This window comes from Plutella xylostella, chromosome 23 (genome assembly GCF_932276165.1).
Source record: "Plutella xylostella chromosome 23, ilPluXylo3.1, whole genome shotgun sequence".
NCBI lineage: Eukaryota > Metazoa > Arthropoda > Insecta > Lepidoptera > Plutellidae > Plutella > Plutella xylostella.
The window spans coordinates 2,107,913-2,131,150 of record NC_064003.1 but is presented as its reverse complement, the minus strand read 5'-3'; the positions used below and the strand labels follow the sequence as shown (position 1 = coordinate 2,131,150).

The 23,238-nt window shown below is 38.2% G+C and overlaps 2 protein-coding genes across 2 annotated transcripts in view; both read right to left on the bottom strand.

Moving 5' to 3' along the window:
• Positions 1–23,238, bottom strand: part of LOC105396024 (Kv channel-interacting protein 1) — a 175,578-nt gene that overhangs the window by 104,100 nt on the left and 48,240 nt on the right. The window contains exon 3 of the mRNA XM_048629594.1: positions 19,289–19,492. Coding sequence (XP_048485551.1) covers positions 19,289–19,492 — 204 coding nt within the window. The remainder of the gene's footprint in view (positions 1–19,288; positions 19,493–23,238) is intronic.
• LOC125490397 (uncharacterized protein K02A2.6-like) lies at positions 5,403–11,148 on the bottom strand. The gene is made up of 2 exons (XM_048629498.1): positions 10,968–11,148; positions 5,403–9,354 (listed from the first exon to the last, which is right to left on the bottom strand). Exon 2 carries the CDS (start codon positions 9,330–9,332, stop codon positions 5,508–5,510), a length of 3,825 nt encoding a protein of 1,274 aa, XP_048485455.1. The 5' UTR covers positions 9,333–9,354; positions 10,968–11,148; the 3' UTR covers positions 5,403–5,507.

The following is a 23,238-nucleotide window of genomic DNA, read 5'->3' as shown; positions in this document are numbered from 1 at the left end:
GTTTCCCATTAAATTTCGTATAAAAAGATGAACTTATACAAAAAATATATTAAAAATAAATTATAAAGCCGAAATTGCGCTAGAGAGTCAAAATAAAATGCATGTGAAAAACTTGTAAATATTTTTCCACATAATAATATAACCTTTCTTAATCTAAATACCCACATAATCTCTCTAAGAACAGAATAGCGTCTACATTTGAACTGAAACGCCATAAAATAGTACAATTGCCTTCATTTAAATTTCATATGAGCTGAAAGCCAGACGGCGCTGTTTCTCGCTCCGTCGGTGGTGAATCCAATTTGCGCGTCATTATTACAATACAAATGTAATCATACTCTGATTACGCTTCCATCGCCGGCTGGGCTTGGATCTGTTTGCGTATCAAGTATGTGCGGCCAGCGTTGTAAATGGTATAAAGAAATAAATCAATTATAGGTATTTATTTCATACACACGCAGACGTGACACACAAATAAATTAAAAAATATTCGGTGCTGAAACGGTTTCTAGCTTAGCTTGATGCTTAGCTTAGCTTTTTGTACACTGTAAACCCCAATTTTCATACAAAAATACATAGCTCACGCGTAAGTTAAATATTCAAAAATGCCTTCATATTTCTGCCATTAATATTGCCGAATAAATTCCGTAACATAAAGCGTTTTGAGGAAAATAAAAGGTTTTTCTTTAACCTTCCTTTCAGATTAAGACACGTAATCTACCCTCGGGCCAAGAGAGTCACTCTATACTGTCGAAAAACGGACGAAATAGACCAGTCGTGCAATCGGCGCGTTTAATACAGCAAGATAGAGTCGTGGCTCGCGCAAAGCTCCGAAACTTGGTTTTTCGTAATGTAAAGTGACCCCCTGGTTCGGATAATAAAAGGACGTCACGTGCTGGGTACCTCCCTCCCTCAATTACCCGAGTGGGGGGAGAGGGACAGGTGGGCCTATGTCCAGCCGGAGCCGATAATCATAATGATTGTAATACAGTTCAGGTATTTATTGCCATAAATTCATTCATTACATACATGTATATTGTTTGTATTAAGTACAATAATAAAAGCGTATCAGTGTAATTTTACCGCTTCGAGTGAAGAACAATATACCTAGCACAGTCACATGAATGACACAAGAAACAAAACAATTATTGAATTTCATTAACATTGTACACTCCTGATTAATGAATACACTATTTATAATTTATAATATATATTTTTTCAATTTAACTTAATTAAATTAAGTATTTACTCGATGTTATTCTTTCCAGGAACGTACAAAAATGTAGGTACAGTAAAGTGGGCGCGACGTCACACTCAATAGTCAACTATAAAAATATAGGACCACACTACACATATTTTTATAAACATACGGGTACTTAAAGAAAAAAACAAAACGCGGTCTTGCCGCATCATTAAATGGGACCCAAATAATATTTCAGGCGATAAATATAAACGGGGCATAAAATGTACGCAGGAATTCTTAGCGTAGCGATATAATAATTTACTGGACGGGGCCCCGGCTTTACGATTATGTCACTTACAGGCTTTCCGCTGAAGGGCTCTCGAGGTCCTGCCAATAACTGTTGTGTAGAATTGCCCCGCCATTACATTTCATATAGGGCTACCATATGTACCGTTATAAATTTCACGCTTTTTGTTTTGTAATGAATGTGAAGAATATTTTTTTTGAAGAAAACACTCGAAATTATGAGGATAAAAATAATTGAATAGTAATTGGTGTAGACAAAACATAATCGTTATTATTTCGAGGTTAACTGGTAACCCTAATTTTTCGATATAGCGGAAAGTTACTCCTAATGTTTTAAGTTGAATCGTAGTCAATTTGTTCGAAGATAAAGGCCATGAGAGCTTTGGTTTATTTGAGTTTTGTATATTAAATAATTCAGTCAAAAAGAAACAGAGAATATAATATACATATAAGTATAAAGTAAGTAAGTACTTAATAAGTAAGAAATTGTAATCCTTTATTTACTTAGATTCCAGTTAAATACTTACAGATTACAGGGTGTCGAGAAAAGAGTTTTTCATTATCACTATGCAACTTATGGATTGTAATTTTTCATTGAAGTACTCTAAAGCAGGTTCACCTACTCAACATTCCTTGTTTCATTTATTGAAAAAATGGGGTTTTAATTCCATCCGGTACAAATATATATTTGTTATCGATCCTTGGATGTTCTGTAGTATATATATGTTATTGAGAGTGTAGTGTTCGCGCCACGACGGAAATCTTATGGCAAAATCGGGGACTAACCTAGCTTACACTATCCGATATTTAGTTCAATGAGTGCAGCCAAAGAATAATAAACAATACTACGTTGAAAACAGCGCCGCGGCTATATATGATTAAACGAACTTACCTAAGTGAAGTTCGATCAATATTATATGAGTGGTTTCATTTGAAGATATAAATAACTGTGTAGTACTTTGACCTGTTGGGCAACAATCGCACGTCTTAAATTCACTCGATTCTAATTCGATAACTACTTTTTTCCCATCACTACTACTCCCTACCCCCTGACCGCCCAGCTTGCTGTCCTCATTCTTTTAAAGTAAGTATATAACCTGAAATCGCGTGTCTGATTCAAAACTTTGAATGGGTTTTGGGTGGGAGGGTATTTATATCTTCAAATGAAACCACTCATATAATATTGATCGAACTTCACTTAGGTAAGTTCGTTTAATCATATATTATATTTCGTGGTTTCATTATCGATATAAATAACTGTGTAGATGTTCAGAGCCAAAGTTTTGATTCAGGTCATTTGTTAATAACTGCTAGTTTATTGCTAATGAAACACGAGATTCTAATTCATAATCACAATGTATATTTTTATAAATCACATAATTATCATCGGAGGTAGGCACATAGGTACATAAATCAAATATTTACAATACACCCTGAGGTAAGTAATAGTAAGTTCTTAATTACTAAAATTTTAGTTTTAGTTACTAGGTACATAATATATTTATATTATATAATATTATATTAGTGCAAATTGAAACAGATATCAATCGTGATTAACTGGAACTATTATTGGGAATACAAACAGCTTTGGCAAAGTTGCTTTGTTCAAGCAGTGGTCGTTTATAATATTTGGCAAAGGTGGAGGAGGACGCAGTCCAGCCAGCTGTTTTCCTGATGAGATCGAGAGAGAGGCCAGCGGAGTGCGCGGCGGACGTGGCGGCGTGGCGCGCGCTGTGCGCGCTGTACACCGCCGCGTCCACCCCGCTCTCCTGCAGCACTTGCTTGATCCACCTGCTTATTGACTGTGCAGTGGCGTTCCTATGAGGGCGCTTCACAGTTATTAAGAGGTGGTCTGAACTTGTTGATCTCAGTTCCTTTGTGAAGGATATGTAATCCACAAGTGTCGTCGCTGGACAGATATCGAGATTATCATTAAAATATGGAAGGTACAGCACTGGTTGGTCGCGTCCTGGTCCTGATGTTTTAATTAAATCAACAATATTAATTTTAACACCGCTATCACTGATTATAATGTTACTCAACTTAATCAACGAAAATGTTTGTACCCTGTGAGCCGTACAAAGAGCTAATAAGCTTACTAATTTCTTAGTTAACTTCTCTAACGAAAGTTCTGTATGTGGAGTCCACTTGGATATGTGACTCAAGACTATTTGCGGATCCCAAGTGTTCGCATATTTTGGTAAGGAAGGTCTATACCTAAATACACCTTTAATCAGTCTTTTTATAGATTTATCTTGGGAAATATCATTTCCTAGTAACAGAGACAGTGCTGACCGAAAAGAGTTGATAGTGCCATAGGATGCACCGTTGTTATATTGATCAGTGAGAAATTTAATTATAATTGATGTCGAAGAATCAAATTTTTCATGATTATTTGTGTAACAGTATTGCCACCATTGATTAAAACAAACGCTATATTGTTTTAATGTGCTTTTTGACAAAGAAGCTATCATTAGGTCGATGGCCTCCGGTGGGCATCCGCGGCGAGAGAACGCGAGCCGGAGAGCAGCGCCGCCCCCAGGGTAAGTGTCTGGTGCAGTGGGTGGCGCCGTCTGAAACGGGATGATAGCAGACTTGGGTTTGGATGCAAAATTACTATTTCAGACACTAAAATGTCCATTAATTTGGGATACCACGGTTAGGACAACCGTGGTATCCCAAATTAATAGGGCCACATAGGAAATACGAGAATTCCCGTAGCTTCATCATGAATAATTTTCTGGATACAGTTCAAAATTAAGCAGAAAGGGGGGAACGCATAAAATAGCTTAGGCTGCCATGAGGTTGTAAATGCATCTACGGCTACCGAATCGGGATCTTGATACCACGACACATAATCGCTACATTTGGCGTTAGTGCGAGAAGCGAACAAGTCTAACTCGGGTCTGCCGAGCTGTTGTACGATATACTCGAATGCGGAATTTGATAACTCCCATTCTACATCGGAATTTATCTTTCTCGATTCTTCGTCGGCTTCGACATTTTCCTTTGTGTTAATGTAGGAGGCGTGTAACCAAATATTTCGCTTTTCGCACCACTGCCATATGTCACGTGCAAGTGCATTCAAATGTGGGAATTGAATGCCACCCATTCGATTAATGTAGCTAATTGCCGTAGTGTTATCTACTCGAAGCAAGATAGAACAGCCGAATCTGTTTTTAGCAAAGCATTTTAAAGCAAGGAAAACTGATAGTAATTCAAGGTAATTTATGTGGTAGCCTAATTCTTCATCTTTCCAGCCCCCATTCACTCGTGTGTCATTAGAATATGCCCCCCAACCTGTGCGTGAGGCATCGGTGTATATAGTTAAATCAAAGCTAGGTTGTTTGATAGGGTTATTTACTATGAGCACATTATTGTTCCACCAATAAAGATCCTGCAAAATTGTAGGCGGGAGATCTACTTTCTGATCATACGACTTATACTTTTGCAGCAATAAATATTTTTCTCTTTCTAATATTTTGGTATACAACCAGCCGTATCGCATAGCTGGGCACGCTGACACAAGAGTACCAATTAGTTTGGAGAATTCGCGTATTGTAACAGTGGGTAGGCTTAGAAATTTTTGCACGAGTTGCAGAATTTTTTGTCGTTTATCTATAGGTAAGGACAATGTCATGTCTGTGGTGTTATATATGAAGCCCAGAAACTTACAGCTTTGTTGAGGTTGCAGTGAGCTTTTGTCATAATTTATTACAAAGCCAAGGCATTCTAATAATAATATGTGTAATATTTAGGACTCCGACAGACACAGGCTCGACAGCTACACCGTATGCAAGCAGGCGCGTGTACCCTCGCCGGCGGCTCTCGTACCACTGCCGCGCCGCTCCACTACAAGTGCGCACGAGACTGTGCACTATAGCTTATAGCTACAGACAAACACTACATTCCCTTCCTTGTAATTATCTTTATTTAAATCACACAAATCACACAATCACAGATGCACCTTAGCAACAAAGTAATTCAATGACCTAAGTATGATTTCATAATTTACATTTTAATGATCAGCTTCACTGTTCTCAGTATCTGGGTTAATTGATCTCCATTCACCTTCAATCTTTTTCAAATGCATGATATTTCTTCGTAGCACTTTACCGGTCTCTTCATTTCTCACCATTGTATCTCCTTCTTGAGTTTGTTCAACGACATGTGGTGTAGGGTTGAAATTTGAGGTCAATTTGTTTCCGTCTCCTTCTCTGACATATACTTTATCTCCTGCTTTTAGATCACATGTTTGGGCTCTTCTTCTCATATCCGCATATTCTTTCCCTTTTTGTTTTTGTTCCTTGTCTTTATCTCTTACTTCAGAATCGTAGTTTTCAGTTATATCAATCATAGAGGGTATTTTATCTCTGTTTTGTCGCTTGAAAAATAATTCTGACGGAGCTTTTCCAGTGGTAGAATGGGGCGTGGAATTGTACATCATCAGGTAATCCCAAAGACATTCCTTCAAGTCTTTCTTCTCTAATTTACAGATTTTGAGCCTTTTAAGAATGTCTCTATTTTGTCTTTCTACTTCTCCGTTTTGTTGTGGCCAGTAAGGTACAGTGTTATGTAGTATTATATTGCAGTCTTGGCAAAATTTTCGGAACTCTTCACTTACGAATTGGCGCCCATTATCAGCAGTAATTGAAGAAGGATATCCTAGTCGGCTAAATACTTCTCGCAGCAGTTTTATTATTTGTGAGCTAGTTATAATTTTTGTGACCTTTACTTCCTTGTATCTGCTGTAATAGTCAATGATCACCAGGAGATATTCACCGCTGGGTAGAGGTCCTAAAAGGTCCATCGCGACATCTACCCAAGGAGCAATCGGAAGCTCTCGTCGTTTCATCGGTACGGGTAAGTTTGGTATTCCTACAAGAGTGCAGCTTTTGCAGCATTTTACCAATGTTTCGACATCTTTGTCCATACGAGGCCACCATACTTTGCAGCGGAGTCGCCCTTTCATCGCGACTATCCCTGGATGTCCTTCGTGAGCGGCATCCAACACGATTTTCCTCAATTTCGTAGGTATCACAATTCTGTTTCCCCTTAACAATAACCCGTTGTAAAAACAGAGTTCATTTTCGAAAACTTTGTATGTTTTTATTGATTCGTCCCATTCGTTGTTAGCTAATCCTTTCTTCACACTCCTTATTTCTGGGTCATCTTCCGAATGCTCAATCAAAGACTTCATTGAAACTGCCTGAGGTTTGGCGTAGTGTACAATAAACTGAATATGATCTTGAATATTCGTTTTAGGCTTATCCGTGTCTTGCCCGAGGCGTGATAAGGAGTCGGCAATATTTGATTTCCCAGATCTATATTTGATGTTGTACCGATATGCCATGAGTCTGAGTACCCATCGTTCAATGCGTGCACACGGTTTAGATTTTGGTCCAAACAGGATTTCCAGGGGTTTATGGTCTGTGATGAGGTCGAATTGTTTGCCAAAGAGGAAAACGTTAAAATGCTCAATGGCCCAAACCATGGCCAAAGCCTCCTTTTCAGTTTGGCTGTAACGTCGTTCGCAATCAGTCAACGTGCGGTTCCCATAGGCTATGATTCTTGGTCCGTTATTGTCATACTGTACTAACACAGCCCCTAGACCGACAGGACTAGCATCGGCTATGACTTCTGTCTTGTCATTTACGTCATAGTACCCAAGAGTTTGAATGTTAGTCAGCAAAGCTTTAAGTTTTTGAAACGACTCATCGTGTACTTTCGTCCAGTATTGCTCCAAACTTGAATTCCTGCCCAGCTTTTTTCTCAGAAGCTCTTTCAACGGTTCAGTTTCAGTTGCAAAATTTGGGATCCACTTGTTTATATAATTGGTGAGCCCTAGGAAGCTTTGGAGTTCTTCAATGGTTTTTGGAACTCGAAAGTTTTCGATGCTTTTTATGTATTTGTCCAAAGGCCTCGCACCTTCTGGCGTAAGTTCATGACCAAGAAAGCTTACTTTTGGCACCTTGTAAATGCATTTATTTTCGTTGAGGAGTACATTATTTTGCTTCAGCACCTCTAGTACTTTCCCCAATCGCTCATCATGTTCTTCCTCTGTGCGCCCATAAACCAATATGTCATCAATAAAATTGATCACCCCTTCGCATTGGATAAGCATTTTTTCGACAATTTTTTGAAACAATTCTGGCGCGCAGGATATTCCAAACATTAAGCGCTTGTATCTGTACAAACCCTTTGATGTTATAAAAGTTGTCAAGTGCCTGGAGTTCGGATGTAATTCTGCTTGGTGAAAAGCTTGTTTGATATCTAATTTGGAGAATAGTTGTGCTTTATTTATCTTGGGCAGCATGTGGTCCATAGACGGTAATGGGTGATTTTCCCTCAAGATAGCTTGATTAGCCCGTCTCATATCAACACATATTCGTAGATCACCATTGTCTTTGAGTACAGGTACAACCGGGGATACCCACTTAGAAGGTTCATGCACCTCTTCTATAATGTCACTGTCTAGCAATTCCTTTATTGTTGCATTTATTTTGTCTTCTATAGGGATTGGAATGCGACGGTAAGGTTGAGATACTGGCTTCATTTGCTCGTCAATTGGTATCTCAATGAGTACATCTTTCATTTTAGGAAATGGTTTATCCGCAATGTGGCTTATTCCAATGCCTAATTTTAGAACCCCCAGCAGCACAGCCGTATCTTTTCCGAGCAAATCGCGACTGCCATTACCAATCACGTAGACAGTAGTTCGCTCGGATCTACCATTCGTCTCAATTAATGTTTCAAAAGAGCCTTGTACGTCTAGCGGTGTTTTGCTTCCATATGCAATCAACGTCTTGTCAGGTTTGCTTACTTGCTTGGTGCATATTATATTTTTGCTTTTTAGAAGTTTCCATGTTTTGTCGGTGATCAAATTTGGTTTACAGCCTGAGTCAATGAGCATATTTAATTTAACTCCACCCATGACGCATTCTATAGTGGCGTCGTTGTCAACATAGAATACGTAGTCAATTTCTTCCGCATCCTCAACGTTGTTTACTCTCCGCATCTTTTTGTTTCTAGTGTCATTTTCCTGTCTGTCTTGTTTCTTCGTTTCCGTTGCTTTCCTTTTTTGTGCCACCTGACTCTTGCACCATTGCCTAAAATGGCCTAATTTGCCACAAACATGACATTTTTTACCACGGGCTGGGCAAGTTTGATCCGTTGCTTCATGTTTGTGGCTCCCACATCTAGTACAGTTACAGCTCGCTATTCGTCGCTGGTTGTAAGCCTTATCAGCGTTCTTTTTTTGAAAGACAGCATTAGTTTCCTGGTTGGAGTCTTCTCTGTAATTCTTCATTTGGTGATCAACTACCTCTAGCGTGTGAGCTTCAGTAATGATTCTATCTAGAGTTATATCGTCTCCTATTGTCAATATTTTTTTCCTTAGATCCGTTGATGAACATTTTTCTGCTATTTGATCAATAAGATGTTCATCCGGCTTATCAAATTTACATTTTTCGGCTTGTTTTCTAAGTTTGACAAGATATTGATCGAACTTCTCATTTTGATTCTGAGCCAATAACCGAAAGATGTGTCGCTCATAAACTTTGCTCTGCTTGGGCGCAAAATAATCGTTTAATGTATCAATTGCAATTTTAAAAACGTCCGCATTGTCTTTCGCTTCAGCGTTGGCTCCAGGTAAATTATAGAATATATCTTGAAGGTCCGAGCCACCAAGAAGAAGCAGTGTAGCCCTTTTTTTAATTGGACATTTAATATCGGTGGTATCCAAATAAATGCTTAAAGACCGTAGCCATTTCTCCCATCTCTGACCAATGGAAGCGCCATCGCCCGTAAGGTCGAGTTTATCCAGCAGTGGTACTGCTGTCATTGTCCTAAGTTAATGTGGCTACCTGTAAACAATGCAAAACTATCCTGAATGGTTGAAAGTTTACGTGCACTGTGAACCTTAATAATGACCAATTTAATGGATGCGTTAGTACGCCATGTAAGAACCAATTTAATGGATGCGTTGGTACGCCATGATAAGAACCAATTTAATGGATGCGTTAATACGCCATCATAAATACCAATTTAATGGATGCGTTAATACGCCATAATAAATACCAATTTAATGGATGCGTTAATACGCCATCATAAATACCAATTTAATGGATGCGTTAATACGCCATAATAAATACCAATTTAATGGTTGCGTTAATACGCCATCATAAATACCAATTTAATGGTTGCGTTAATACGCCATCATAAATAAATACCAATTTAATGGATGCGTTAATACGCCTTCATAAATACCAATTTAATGGATGCGTTTAAATACGCCATCATAATTACCAATTTAATGGTTGCGTTAATACGCCATCATAAATACAATTTGTTAGCTATTGTTATGTTATGTATACCTACGCGACTTTAGTCTTAGTAAGGCACCAACTTTATAGTTGCGATCTAAGCCAGTATTACCTTTTTTAAAGTAGGTACCTACCTACCAATAAAATTATTGCATTAAGTATTAAGTACCTATGCCTATTTTAATTTAATTGACACAGTCACTACATTCCACAGTTCACATGCACTAATTTCACAGTTTTCTTTGGCATACCTATATTAAACGGTTAAATGTAGGTAAGTTGGTACTATTACGGGTACCTACCTACTTAATAGAAAACCTCTAGTAGATAATTCACTCAAGTCAAATAGAAGATGACTACTTTAACTACCCATTTACATACTAGGCAATTAATCTAACCCTGCAACAGCATATGAATAGGCCAGTTTTCTAAGAAGGATAAAACACTACTAATTTTCACGAAACAAATGGTAAGTAAGAGCACCATAACTATGTTTACAATAAAGGTAAGTAATAAAAAAAACATCACTCAAGTTTAATGAGTACGACAATGACCATTAGGTACCTAGATTACTTATTACTAACACATAGATACTCACTTAACCATCGCACACACAGTCATGAATAGGTAGGAAGGTAATTCACTAATAGAAAGTATGTAATATGTTTTTGTTGCCCAAACGCATTATGCTGTGCAGTATCGGTCACTGTAGCCGTTACGCAGTAGGTAAGTTCCATCTTTAACTATAGGTATGTACTTAACTATAGAAAAACAATTAGTTACCTACTGTCTTTGGTTTTATACCAAATATGTACATGGGTACCTGATTATGACATGCATGAACGTAGTAGGTACACATTCAACAATATTGATTGATGAAGCGGTTATTTATTTGCATAAGCTATGCGGGTGCCGAGTGATATAATGACTAATTTTCATCAGCAATAATAATAATTATCTGCATTTCATTAGGGCAAATTGTTTCTTAAGTCACTATAAGCAAACATTATCCATATTGTCCAGAATAATCAGCTATTCGAAATAACGGTTAAGCATACTTATCATTATCAACACAAGTTTTTTTTTCTTTGCTGTATTTATTGTTTATTATAATTTTACACCTACATTTTGTACACAGTTGAATTTGCACTGACCTTTTTCCTCGTTGCCATGTAATATTTAGGACTCCGACAGACACAGGCTCGACAGCTACACCGTATGCAAGCAGGCGCGTGTACCCTCGCCGGCGGCTCTCGTACCACTGCCGCGCCGCTCCACTACAAGTGCGCACGAGACTGTGCACTATAGCTTATAGCTACAGACAAACACTACAATATGGTTTCTCGAACATTAGCAATGCACTCATTATAATTGCGACCTAGACACAGAAAACCATCTAAATAATGGACAGATTTATATCCTTTTGATCGTAAATGGGTTATTAATTCCTTTGTTATCTTAGTGAAGCACCTAGGTGCTATGGCCAGCCCGTAGGGCATGGCGTTGAACTCATAGGTATACGGTTCGGCGGAGCCGGGTGGTATGTACTCAAAACGCAAGTATTTTCGATCTTCGACAGATATAGGAACAAGTAGGTATGATTCCTTGAGATCGATATTCGCCATGTACCAGTTTGGTTGAAGCAATTTGCAAGCAGTTCTAAAATCTTCCATTTTAAAATGATTTTTAGGTATAAACTTGTTTAAAGATTTTAAATTAAGAATAAATCTTTTGCTGCCGCTAGCCTTAAGTGCTAAGAAAGTTTTAGAAATATACTGATCAGGTATTGGTTCAACGTGAGATATAGCACCTAATTCTAAAAGATTATCAATAGCCAATGACATTTCCATTTGTTCTGTAAGAGACTGATGGTTATTAGGCTTCATTATTTGATAAGGTTGTGTGACGAATGGAATAGTAACACCTGTTTTAACCCAATTTAACACAGTATTGTTGTTGGTGATATTAAGCCAGCAATTATGATAAAAGGCAATACGACCAGAATGTACCTGCATCAGGGACGAGTTGGGGCACGCGACCTGCCCTGCGGCGGCGGCGGCCTGCTGGTCGCGGGCGCCGGCGCCGGGCGGCGCGCACTGGGTGGCGGCCTCCGCTGTCCCCCGCGCCCCCCCCGTCTCGGTGGGTATGGGTACCGAGGAGGGCCCGTCCAATTTCCCTGGAACTGGGAAGGTCTGGGTCCTGAGTGGCTGGACGTGGTGGCTTTCGGAGGTTGTGGTGTCTTCCTTATTTGCATACCTTGTTTTTCTATAGTATTTGATGCTTTAATCTTCTCAGACAAATTATTACCAAACAAAGTTTCGTCCCGTACACTGTCTTGAATGACGTTCAGGAATGGCTTAGTAAGCCCAGATGCGAGCATTTTGATTCGGCCTTGTGTCTCCATAAAATGCAAATCGCATAGCAACCGACAGCCATCACTTAATACTCTAACGGCCTCCACTTTATTATTTGTCGTCATCAGCGTCGTCAGTGCTCTGCTGATGGCCGTGATGCCCGCGCCAAGTTGTTGCTGGGCAGACTCCACTTTTTTATCACGTGACTTGACCATCTCGTTGGCTGTCGCGGAGACTTCAATGTTAAGTTTCGGCGCCTGCAGCAGTGTGCAGTTGCTTGGAACCAAGTACTGTTTTAAAATTTTGTCCTTCGCTTCTTTGGACATACCTTTTTTAAGTAAGGGCTGCCATAATTGGCATAAAGTTTGGTGTATTTCCTCACCAAACGTAGGTCCCACGTCCGTAGCTTCCCCGAGAGCTTGTAAAATATCGGGGTCTACGTCCGTCGTTGAAGTGGTGGGTTCGGCGCCCGTGGGCTGGTCGGCGACCGCTGGCTCTGTGGCCGGTGGAGGCTCCGTGGCCGACGCTGTTGGCTCGATGATCAAGTCCACTGCGTCTTCTGAGGGCGGCTCCGCGGAGCCAGCCCTTAAATCATCTCGGAGATCTGGAGGAGGGTCCATGGTCTCGATGATAGCCTCCTGGTCTCGGTCGAGCACCAGGGTCTCGCTCCCTGAAGGAGAAGAAAGGGTAAATCAGATTTGATTTGAAAACGCCGTGTTCATAAAATGAATCTATGGCGGGTAGTTTTGAAATTTTATTTGCCGTGTTCAATTTTGAATCTATGGCAATATAAAACCGGCATGAGCGTTTGTAACTAAACAGATCATTGTCGGCTAGGTTTCAGTAATTGGTATCACAAGCACTTCGGAACACTTAATAATATTGTATATGGGTACTTACTGTAGTCATTTTCTGGGAAATCATCCGAAGATGAACTCAACCGCAAACGTCGTCGTTTCTGTCGATCTTTATCCATGTACTTTTTAATTTTATTTTTGTAATAGTCAATCCTTTCTTCGTAGGTTCTTTTAGACATTTCTAACTTGTTGACTGTTGCCCGCACGGAAAAAGAATGAGGACAGCAAGCTGGGCGGTCAGGGGGTAGGGAGTAGTAGTGATGGGAAAAAAGTAGTTATCGAATTAGAATCGAGTGAATTTAAAACGTGCGATTGTTGCCCAACAGGTCAAAGTACTACACAGTTATTTATATCGATAATGAAACCACGAAATATAATCGGACTTCAGTGGTGCCATGGACTCTAGTTTGACATGGTTCTAATGTAATGAAGCACGAATAGCGAAACCAACCTTATCTGGGCCAGTTGCAGCTGACGTAGTTGTATGCAAACCCTCCATTCTTCAGCCTGTCTTCATCCGTGATTATTAGTCGATGGTGGTACAGATAAGTTGATTTCACTATATTCCTGAGTCCCGTCATCGCTTTTCGAAGCTGATTTATTTTCTTTTCCTGAACACAAAATAAAAGAAATCACGTATCTTCGTATTTCTTAGCCGCAACTTTCCGGGGTATCGTTCAGAAATTCAATTACGAAATTGTTGGTAAACTAACGCCTGCCGGTTTCGTGATTAATTCGAACAACTATTTCGGACTTCCATCTACTTCCTGAACGTTTCAGTATACTTGTACTGATAAACCTTGGAAGTATTTGCTATTGTCCATACATACATTTACCAATTAAAATTTTAAATAAATTCGAAATTGATCACTGAAACTTTATGGTGTAGGTAAATACATTATTTTATAAGAATATTTATTATATTAATTATAATTTTGGTCCAACCACTTTATCAAATTATCACATCCTGAAACTATTTCAGTAATCCATAAAAGCTACGGTATAAAATAAAAGTGGCTGACGTGAAATGTTAATATTCTTTCACAGCAGCGCAAATAAAAAAGAAAAGTAATAACTGTGATCGCTGTACCGGAAATAATGCTAGACACCGCAGCCAGCAAAATAATTTATTTTGCAAACCAGATATTTTTATAGGAGTTGTTTACGTTTTACATAAAATTTTGTATTCTAAAGTTTTACTTCTTATTATTTTAAAAGGATCAGCTCAGACAACCTAGGTATGTCCAAATTTCTGTAGCGTTATCAGAATGCGTTCGAAAAACAAACAAAGGAAAACTAAAAGAAAACAAAACGTGACTCACTCAGCACCGCCTGCACTGTGTTCCTCGTGCACTGCCAGAGGAAATGGAAAAAACGCACAAAGCGGCGACAGAACGGAATCCTTTCTGATGCCTCGTCCGTGTCTGAAAACCGAACTCTTTTCTTCGCCGACTTTCCTTTAATCTTCCTAGATCTTTTATCTTTCAAACTGGATTTTATACTTTGGACTACAGTTACGGGCACTGTCTCACCGTCTTCTACCGTCACTGCTTCCAAGTCTACGTCAGTGTCGGTCACATTTTTGAACCTCTTCGTCCGTATGAGGCTCAAGGCTCGTTGCTTGACGCTCGCGGCCCTCTCTGTCGCACTCGCGATATCCGTAATGGCAGTGCGACTCGCTCCTCACACACACGGCAGACGCAACAGTTTGTCTGAATACGTAAAATAAACACTCTTAAATTGTGCAGTGCGAATAGTTTACAAAACACAAACAGTGAACGGGCGCAGTGGTTTTATTGCGCGCTGTACTTGAGACGACACTGAGACGTTGGCTTCGGTTCAACACTTTAATATTTAACAACGCTGATACGGTCGAGTCGTACACTCGTTAAAGTGATTTGCCGAGAAATACAAATGTTTGGAAACACACTGATATGTCACAGTTATTGTTGTTTAGCGACCCGAGAGGCGAGAGGTTTGCGACTGATCGACTACTTACGTTGGTTTGGTGCCAACCTATTATGAAGCGACAATTTAGATGCAATCCAATTATAAATTGGCAGAAATAGCTGGCGTGTGTTGACCTAATAATACATTGTGCAATAAGTGCATACGAAGTCTTTCTTCACAGTGTTGATTAAAATAATATTATCAAAATAAAATTACCTATGTATCTTTTTATTTTGTTATAAATGTTGGTATCCTATCCTGAAATCACTTTCGAACAGTAACATTGAAATGCTAAATTAATATAATTTGGCTAATAAATTTCCATTTTGCTATTTGGAGAGTGGGTCTGTCCGCGTTACATTTGCATGAACAGATTTTCAGTGAAACAGTCACCATATTTCCTGCAAAATATGTAAATTATTTATTTGGTTAGGCCTAATGTATGTAAGTATAGCTATTATAATGTAGCGGTTGGCAAACGTTAATACTGTCACAGAACAATAACTTGTTAGGTACATACTGTTTAAATTTAGGTTACGAATAATAGAGTTTTTATGGTAAACTAGCTGTTCCCGCGCGCTTCGCTTCGCCTTAAAAAGTTTTCCCGTGGGAATTCCGGGATAAAAAGTAGCCTATGTTCTTTCCCAGGGTCTTGACCGTATGTATACCAAATTTCATTCAAATCCGTTCAGTAGTTTTGGCGTGAAAGAGTAACAGACAGACAGACAGACAGACACAGTTACTTTCGCATTTATAATATTAGTTAGGATGGTAATACGTAGATTACGATTAAATGTAAAAGCTCTTCAAGCTCGAAAGATAGTGCTTATATACTTTCCCAAAAAGATCTGGGACACGCCTAAAGAAACTCCTGCTAAATGATGATCGGAACTAGTTAACTACTGAAAGAAGAAAGAAAGTAAGAGATAAAACGCCAGCATTTTCGATTTAGAAACGATCTAAAAAGAATAATAGCTGGCACATTGTTAGAAGGAGGTTGCGAGCCTACAGCCCTAAAAGCCTCACCAAAAAGTTTCATTACTGCCAATCCGCTGCAAAAAGGATCGAGTTCTGAAAGAGTTTGAACCCAACGTTGTAATATGAAAAGGAATAATTTGAGGATCGTTATGGCGCTATAATGCTGACTATTGATGCTTTTTGAATTGTGCCTTTCAAAGGGACGACTTAACAGTGTTATTTACGTTTACCTCTATGTAAGTACAATCATCGAAACTAATAAATTATTTAAAACTGAACTATAATAGTGTGTTTCTATCATCATGTTAATATATAATATAAATAATATATCATGTTAATATAATATAACATAACACCTACCTGCTTTTACTGAATGTAGGGTTAAAACTAATACCTACGGTAAAAGTTATTAATTATAATAATTAGTGTGTCGATAGAGTAAAAGTTGCTATGCAGTGAGTCACGGCGGCGGATGCTGAAAACCACAAGTTTCAGGAACGCTCGCTTACTCAAGTTGTTTTAATGAACTAACGAAATTAACTCTTGAGGTATTCTAATGTTTTCAACTTTCAACGGCCGGGCGACTTTGTTTTCAGGACAACAGTTTCTTGTTTCACTTCAAGTTTTGTTTTTAAAAGTACGTGAAAGTTGGTTTGCTTTTTTAATTAAGGAGTAGATACAGTGGACCCCCGGTAATCCGGCAAACATTATGCAGGGCAGTGTCGGACTATCGAATTTTTCGGATTATAGAGCACTGACTAAGACCCCTATAGTCCGGATTTTTTACGAAAGAGTACCTTGTAATCCGACATATCTAATGACGAGTTGTCAACGTTTTGTGCTTTCGCTTCTGGGTTTGTGACGACATTACTAGGTTAGTACCTAATACACAATGAAAAAATAGTAAACAATGAACGTACGCTAGGCCGTACCGGTATCACTAGTAGTCAAATTCAAACTAATTAAAACAATGCATACGCGTCGAGCACAATAGCGGTGGTGCATACGAGTTGTGATCTGTTCGAACTTGCGTGATCTAGGTATATTAGCAAAGATTGTCAAACATAATTCTGTTATGTCGGATTACAGGGGGCGCCGGATTAGACAGGGGCCGGATTATAGGGGGTCCACTGTATAAGCATTCTTATATAGCCTACTATTGAGCGTTTTATGTTTCTGTAACTTAAATAATATTACTAGAAAAACAAAGTGTAGATAGAATAGATATATTTATAATAGCCGATCATCCCGAGAAAGTCTTACATCATAATATCAATATAACACCTAACGTTATCTAGAATAGCGCATATTATTTGAACGTTAGCAATCGACAGGACATTTAAAAAGGGTCTCTTTTTATTACCAATACTATATTCATACCATCATTTTATGACATACTTTTTTACTTAAGCCATACGTAATACGTAATGGCTACTAAAAATATTAATATAAACGAGAGCAAATTACAGATCACTGATCTAACAGTAAACGTGCTTGGTCCTAGATTGATACGCATCGGAATTACAAAAAACATACTCGATTTAATATTGATTGAAAATATTATTTATAAATATAATCATCATATTATTATTTCTGTTTAATTTTAAGTAATTTGTTACTTATTCCCTGTCAGGATTATTCTTTATGAAATAAGACTTTAAATTCATTCGTAATGCCTGGTATTCTTATACAGTCGGTTGCAAAACTGGTATAGTAGTTGTAGCTGAAAGAGGCAGAGGGTGACTCAGGTGGGCCATCCTGAACAGCTTCTACTAATTTTTGAAATAGTTCTTACCTTTTTCGTACAACTGTACAGATTCATCACTGTTCTTACTTTACTGTGTTACTACTTAGTAACGTGCTCGACTGGAGTTATGAGGCCACATACGTGACCATTGCCTTACAGTGTCATTGCCGGTAAATTTACTATTTGCGGGCCTACCTTCATACGTTTTTACGATTATTAGCTAGCAATGTCTTTTAATGATTATACGATAATAGCCGAAGGGTACATAATAAAGGGTGATATGAAGACCGGTCGTTTTTACGGTCATATTACGGCTGTAACGTATTTTTAGAAAGTAGTGATGTGGTCTAAGTTACATGTAGTTTTTGTATTAATTAGGTTTAATTTACCTGTTTGTGTTTTTTTTTTTTGTTTTTTGCCTCTTATTTATATAACATATTATATTAAGTATACAAAAATAGTTTGCTGAAAATACGAGTTATTGTATTGCAACAAAAAAAACAAACTTTACTTATCCAGCCACGTCCCATAAAAATCACAAGGCTCCATACACACTACCTTCCTAACTCTCCTCTCATTTTCCTGCACAAATATAAGCGCTACGGAGCGCCTACTAAAGAAACCCGTTCAATTTCCACATCAAACAATCCTCCCTTTGACCCTATAGGTAAATACGTAAAGCTAAGATCCTTCATCGGAAATTGCGCTGATATAAATTCAGCTTTTCGTATAAAAGGTATCGGGATTTTTTCCATGAACGATAATAGTTATATTATGATCTGTCACGGCTGCATGGCACCGTTATCGACGTATATAAACGTCAGTATATCGTGATTTCATACTAGCCATTTTTTGGCGCCTTTTTTATTTAATGGGCTTGCATGCGTGCATTCCTTTAGTGACCGTACCAACGAGTCTATATAAAACCGCTCTAAATAAAAACGATTCTAAGTAATAAATATTATATTACAAAAAAAATATATTAAAAAAAAAGTACCTAGGTAAGTAAAATCTGGTTAGTCGAGTTTCCGTTTCGGTAGCTGGCGAAGCGCTAATTGGCTTTACACCTTTTCCTTTTTCACCGCAAAAAGTTGTTAGGTATTTTAAGTAGTCTTCAGTCTGACCTTAAAGTTTCCAGACTGGAGGGCAATCTGAACTCTCTTTCACTAGAAATATAGCAGATTATTCAGTATTTCAATTAAAATTCTCCTGACTTTGAAGATCATACTTAAAGTTTTAACGAGTAAAGCTTTTTTGGTAGTTTTTCGTAGCGTGATGGATTTTAGAATATAAAACATGAATAGAGCGAATATTTCATCTTATTTACTGAGTAAAGTTACTCAGGATGGGCCTAAAAAGTAACTGAAAAACCTAGTTCACCTTACCAGTAAAAAGTTGGTTTTAAGTATGAAAAAAAACAACTTAACTCAATAGCACACAAAATAAAATGATGTGAGTACTTGCTTTCGCTACACACAAATTAATATGAGGGTGATCCGTTCCATATCCTTCTGGGATAAGATCAATTGTTTACAATATGACCATGATTGACCCGAGCGATCCACAAACGGCACAAAAAACCAATTTACCTAAGGCGAACTTGACGCCCGTCCACGCGGTGCGCACATAGCTGAAGAGGCGGCGGTACAGCGGGCGGCGGTGGCGGCGGCGGCGCGGCGCCTCCGCGTCGGCTGCGGGGGAGGGCGCGGGCGAGGCTCCCCCCCCCGCGCCCTCGCGCTCCTCCGCACTCTCCGTGGCGCGCGCCCAGCGTGCCTCAATGCGGACGCACCCTTACACCCCACACGCACATTCTCAACAGCCACGCGTGCACATTTTTTCACACTTTCGTTTCACGGGTTACACTTTAGCAACACTGTTCACTTTTAAGTTGTTAGTGGAATCACTGGTTACACGAGGGTTAAACTTTTGATGGAGTTAAAGACTGTAGGAAGCGATACGGAAGTGTTTTTTTTGCGTTGTATAGGCAAACTTTTTCAATAAAGCGTGCCGGGGGCCGGCCGACGGGAATCTGTAAACAAAGAAATAAGACTGTTAGTACTGTTAGTGGGGACAGAGGCGAAGGACAATTAGTTTGTTGTTAAACAAGCCCCGTCGTTTTGTTTGGAGGCGTTTTAATTTCGACGGCGGAAGGACTTTTTACTCTTTTCTCGTAGCTCGAGATTGAATATGCAAACCTCGACGCTTCGCTTACAAAGTGCTTCGGTGAGCCTAGTTTAAGCTAAAGTCTGCTTTTAAATGCATTTTCAGGTTTTCAACGAGTTTAACATTGCTTTTTTATGTAAGTATTTAATGGCTGAAAGAATGCCTTTGTCAGGATATTTTTCGGTTGAAGAGAAATTATTCTTAAAGCTTATCCATAAAGCGTATCTATACGTAGTACCTATAAATATGTGGATTTGCTAACAGAATAATCGCAGGTCTCATTTTTATATACTCAAATGTTCTACTCGTATTCAGTCACCAAACTGTATTTGCATATTCATAGCTGTAACTATCAACCTAACCTCAGGTCAACAAACTTTCAATTTATTCACAGTAGTTAACGCTACAGAGATAGTGTTAGTCATGTTTAAACGTAGTTTAGTAGTTAATCGAGTTACAAATAAACTTGGTGCCACTAAAAGGGCGGTGCTTGGTGAATAAATAACTAAGTCCTTATGCTCGAAATGATATCTGACACTTGCGCTGACCTTTGAGTTTATGTTAGTGAATAATGTAAGCTTTTAGTAAGTGTTATGTTATAATAATGACATGTTATAATAGTAAATGTCATAGAGATAATAATATAAGAGGACTAGGTACTTCATTATACTAAAGGTATGCTTCGGTTATGTATTTTATTAATCTCTTGTTAGAGTGTTGGTGACTTAAACTACTGGCAAACTAGCGATTATTTTAAAATAAGACATAGGTTATTACCAGTCATGTTTTCCAGAGATCGTTATTCATGATCGCAATATTTTTTAAATTCAATTTTATTAGATAGGTATTTCGTCACACACAGTATCCAGATATTGTAACACCACTGTCGAATTACCTAGTTAATCGGCCAAACGTTAATAAATTTTTAATGATTGCTTAAAATTTAACGCTAACGTGAGATTCAGCTCTATTGTTCACTTAATTAGCCGTCCATACCCATATATCTATCGTAACATATAGTTATTTGTTGCTGAAACTGTAAGCATGGAAGGATTACTGCAAGTTCCAGCGTAATCCCACAGAAGGGGGCGAAGTGAAAACTTCTGAATGTAAACCTTAACAGGTCTAATTCCCTGGTAGTTAGTCTTCATGAATAAAGCGGTTTGGCCGGTATTTTCCTTGGATTTGCATCAGAATTGAGCCCCGAGGCTCATGCAAATGAAAGCGACAAACGTCAACTTGTGCAACTTCTAAGACAAAAGAAATAAAAAGATTTCACGAAGGATTCCGTATGTGTGGGGGGGAGATAAGAATTGAGGTGGCGGAAATTGCTTTGTGCGCGGTAAATTGCAAACTATTTCTTTAAAATACTTTATTAGAAAGCGCGGATGGATTTTAAAGGTTTATTTTGCAAGGATCTCTAAAAGTTTTCAATTTCTAGATCCATTGCTATGTTAATGTCGCTGCGAGGAATAAAAAGCTTTCCTACAGTTTGTTGTCTTTAGCGGGAATTAAGGGAAGAAAAACGAGAATAAAGTTATTTTTTTACTCAAAGGATTTTCATTTTGAACGTGACGAAGTGAAGCAATTATTGTGAGGTTAACGGCAGAGCAAATTGTTTCTTTACGGTGTTCTGTCTTCGTATTGTAAGATTTAGTTTGGGACTGAAGTTTTTTAGTTAGTCATAGGAACGCTTGTGGAAACGAAAACTGTATAATAATATGATATTTTAGCACTAAAATAAATTAAAATTGTACCTACTTAATAAGTTAGTATGTTGGTAATTCACCTCATATTTATTACTAGCGAGACGCACTAGTAGAAATATCATATATATATTTTACAACCTTCTAGCTTCTACCCTCAAAACTACTTCTCACTTTATTACGTACACAAAGCTAATTTATTTCTACAATCTCTTGTCCCCAGACCTCAAGGGCCAAGACTAGAACTGAAGACATGTCCTTGACCTTCCCTAAGTCATAAGCAGTTAAGACCCCGCTATTTCATCAAGGAAATTCGCAATTGGGAAAGCTTAGGGTTTTCTCATTTAGTTCCCCGATGTTCACACCATATTACCATATGCAAATGAATGTATCCTAGATTAATGGCCTAGAATTCCTTACAGCTCACCACACTCTACCCTTAGTATGTGCGGGTAAAATACGCAATAGGGTTATTTTCCGTTGACTGTTTTGTTTAAAGTTCGAGTTGAAATTAAAATGGTGGAATCTATCCTTACTAATATTATAAATGCGAAAGTAACTGTGTCTGTCTGTCTGTCTGTCTGTCTGTTACTCTTTCACGCCAAAACTACTGAACGGATTTGAATGAAATCGGGGGGACGTTTTGTATAAAATAAAAAAGGTGGACTTTTATTTTATACAAAACATTTTGTTACATAGTTAGGTTTTTAAATTAACGTGCCATTAAACCTAAAGGGTTTGTCTTGACACTAGATACAATCGTGGTCTACGAAGCAGTAACATGAATATAACATTATAATTTCTACATACATAGGTACTTATCTTTTACTTTTACATTTGCACTAAGTAAGGAGGTATTAAAATTACTTATTTAGGTACTTATACAATTTCATTTCTAAGGTAGATAGGTTTAGGTAGGTAGTAGAACTAACATAAGTTAACATCAATGTTATTTGCGAACAGAGCGGTTTACTAAAAGTCGCCGGTACATACTCGGTGTCATACAGAAAGCGTCATCTACGCGTTTTGGACAGAGGCTCGCTAGTCCATACAAGTAGGTATTGCCACCTAAGTGATTAATTCGTTGGGCGATAAAATAAGTTTTCCCTTTGTATGCGATATTATATCCATTACAAATAATACGAACGATCAATTGTCATAATTACAGCCCATAAACAGATTGCTGACGCAGACTGCTTTTATGAGCTCGAGCTAAACTACCAATTAAATACATACGACGACATACGTAAATGATATTTTATATCTTTTAGTACATAAATGTAAGCTAAAAAGAAGTTTATGGCATGTGTGTGGCACAGATAATATACGTGTAGGTTTTTTGACGATGGATGTTTTAGTTTATCGACGTGTAGTAAATTATCTTTATTCAAATAAATTATAGTTTCACGTCTAATTACTTTTATAATTTTTTTTTTATTTGGTGCCTTTGGATTCGCTACGCTATTGTACGATTTGTATCAGGTCACTCACTAAATCAACGAACAAACTAACGAGAATTGTCACGCAATGAGAGATAGAATCGTGGTTAAAGCTACAGTTTTTTCGTTCTTTCGTCTATTTTATGAGTAACCTCCCTGATGCGTTGCGATTAATGCGAAACAGTCTTTCTGCCTTCTTGCTTCTTCTATGTACCTAGTCTTATCACACCA

Bases quoted from the DNA above. Each gene is read 5' to 3' on its own strand.
- LOC125490397 (XM_048629498.1), bottom strand. From the start codon at position 9,332: ATGACAGCAGTACCACTGCTGGATAAACTCGACCTTACGGGCGATGGC.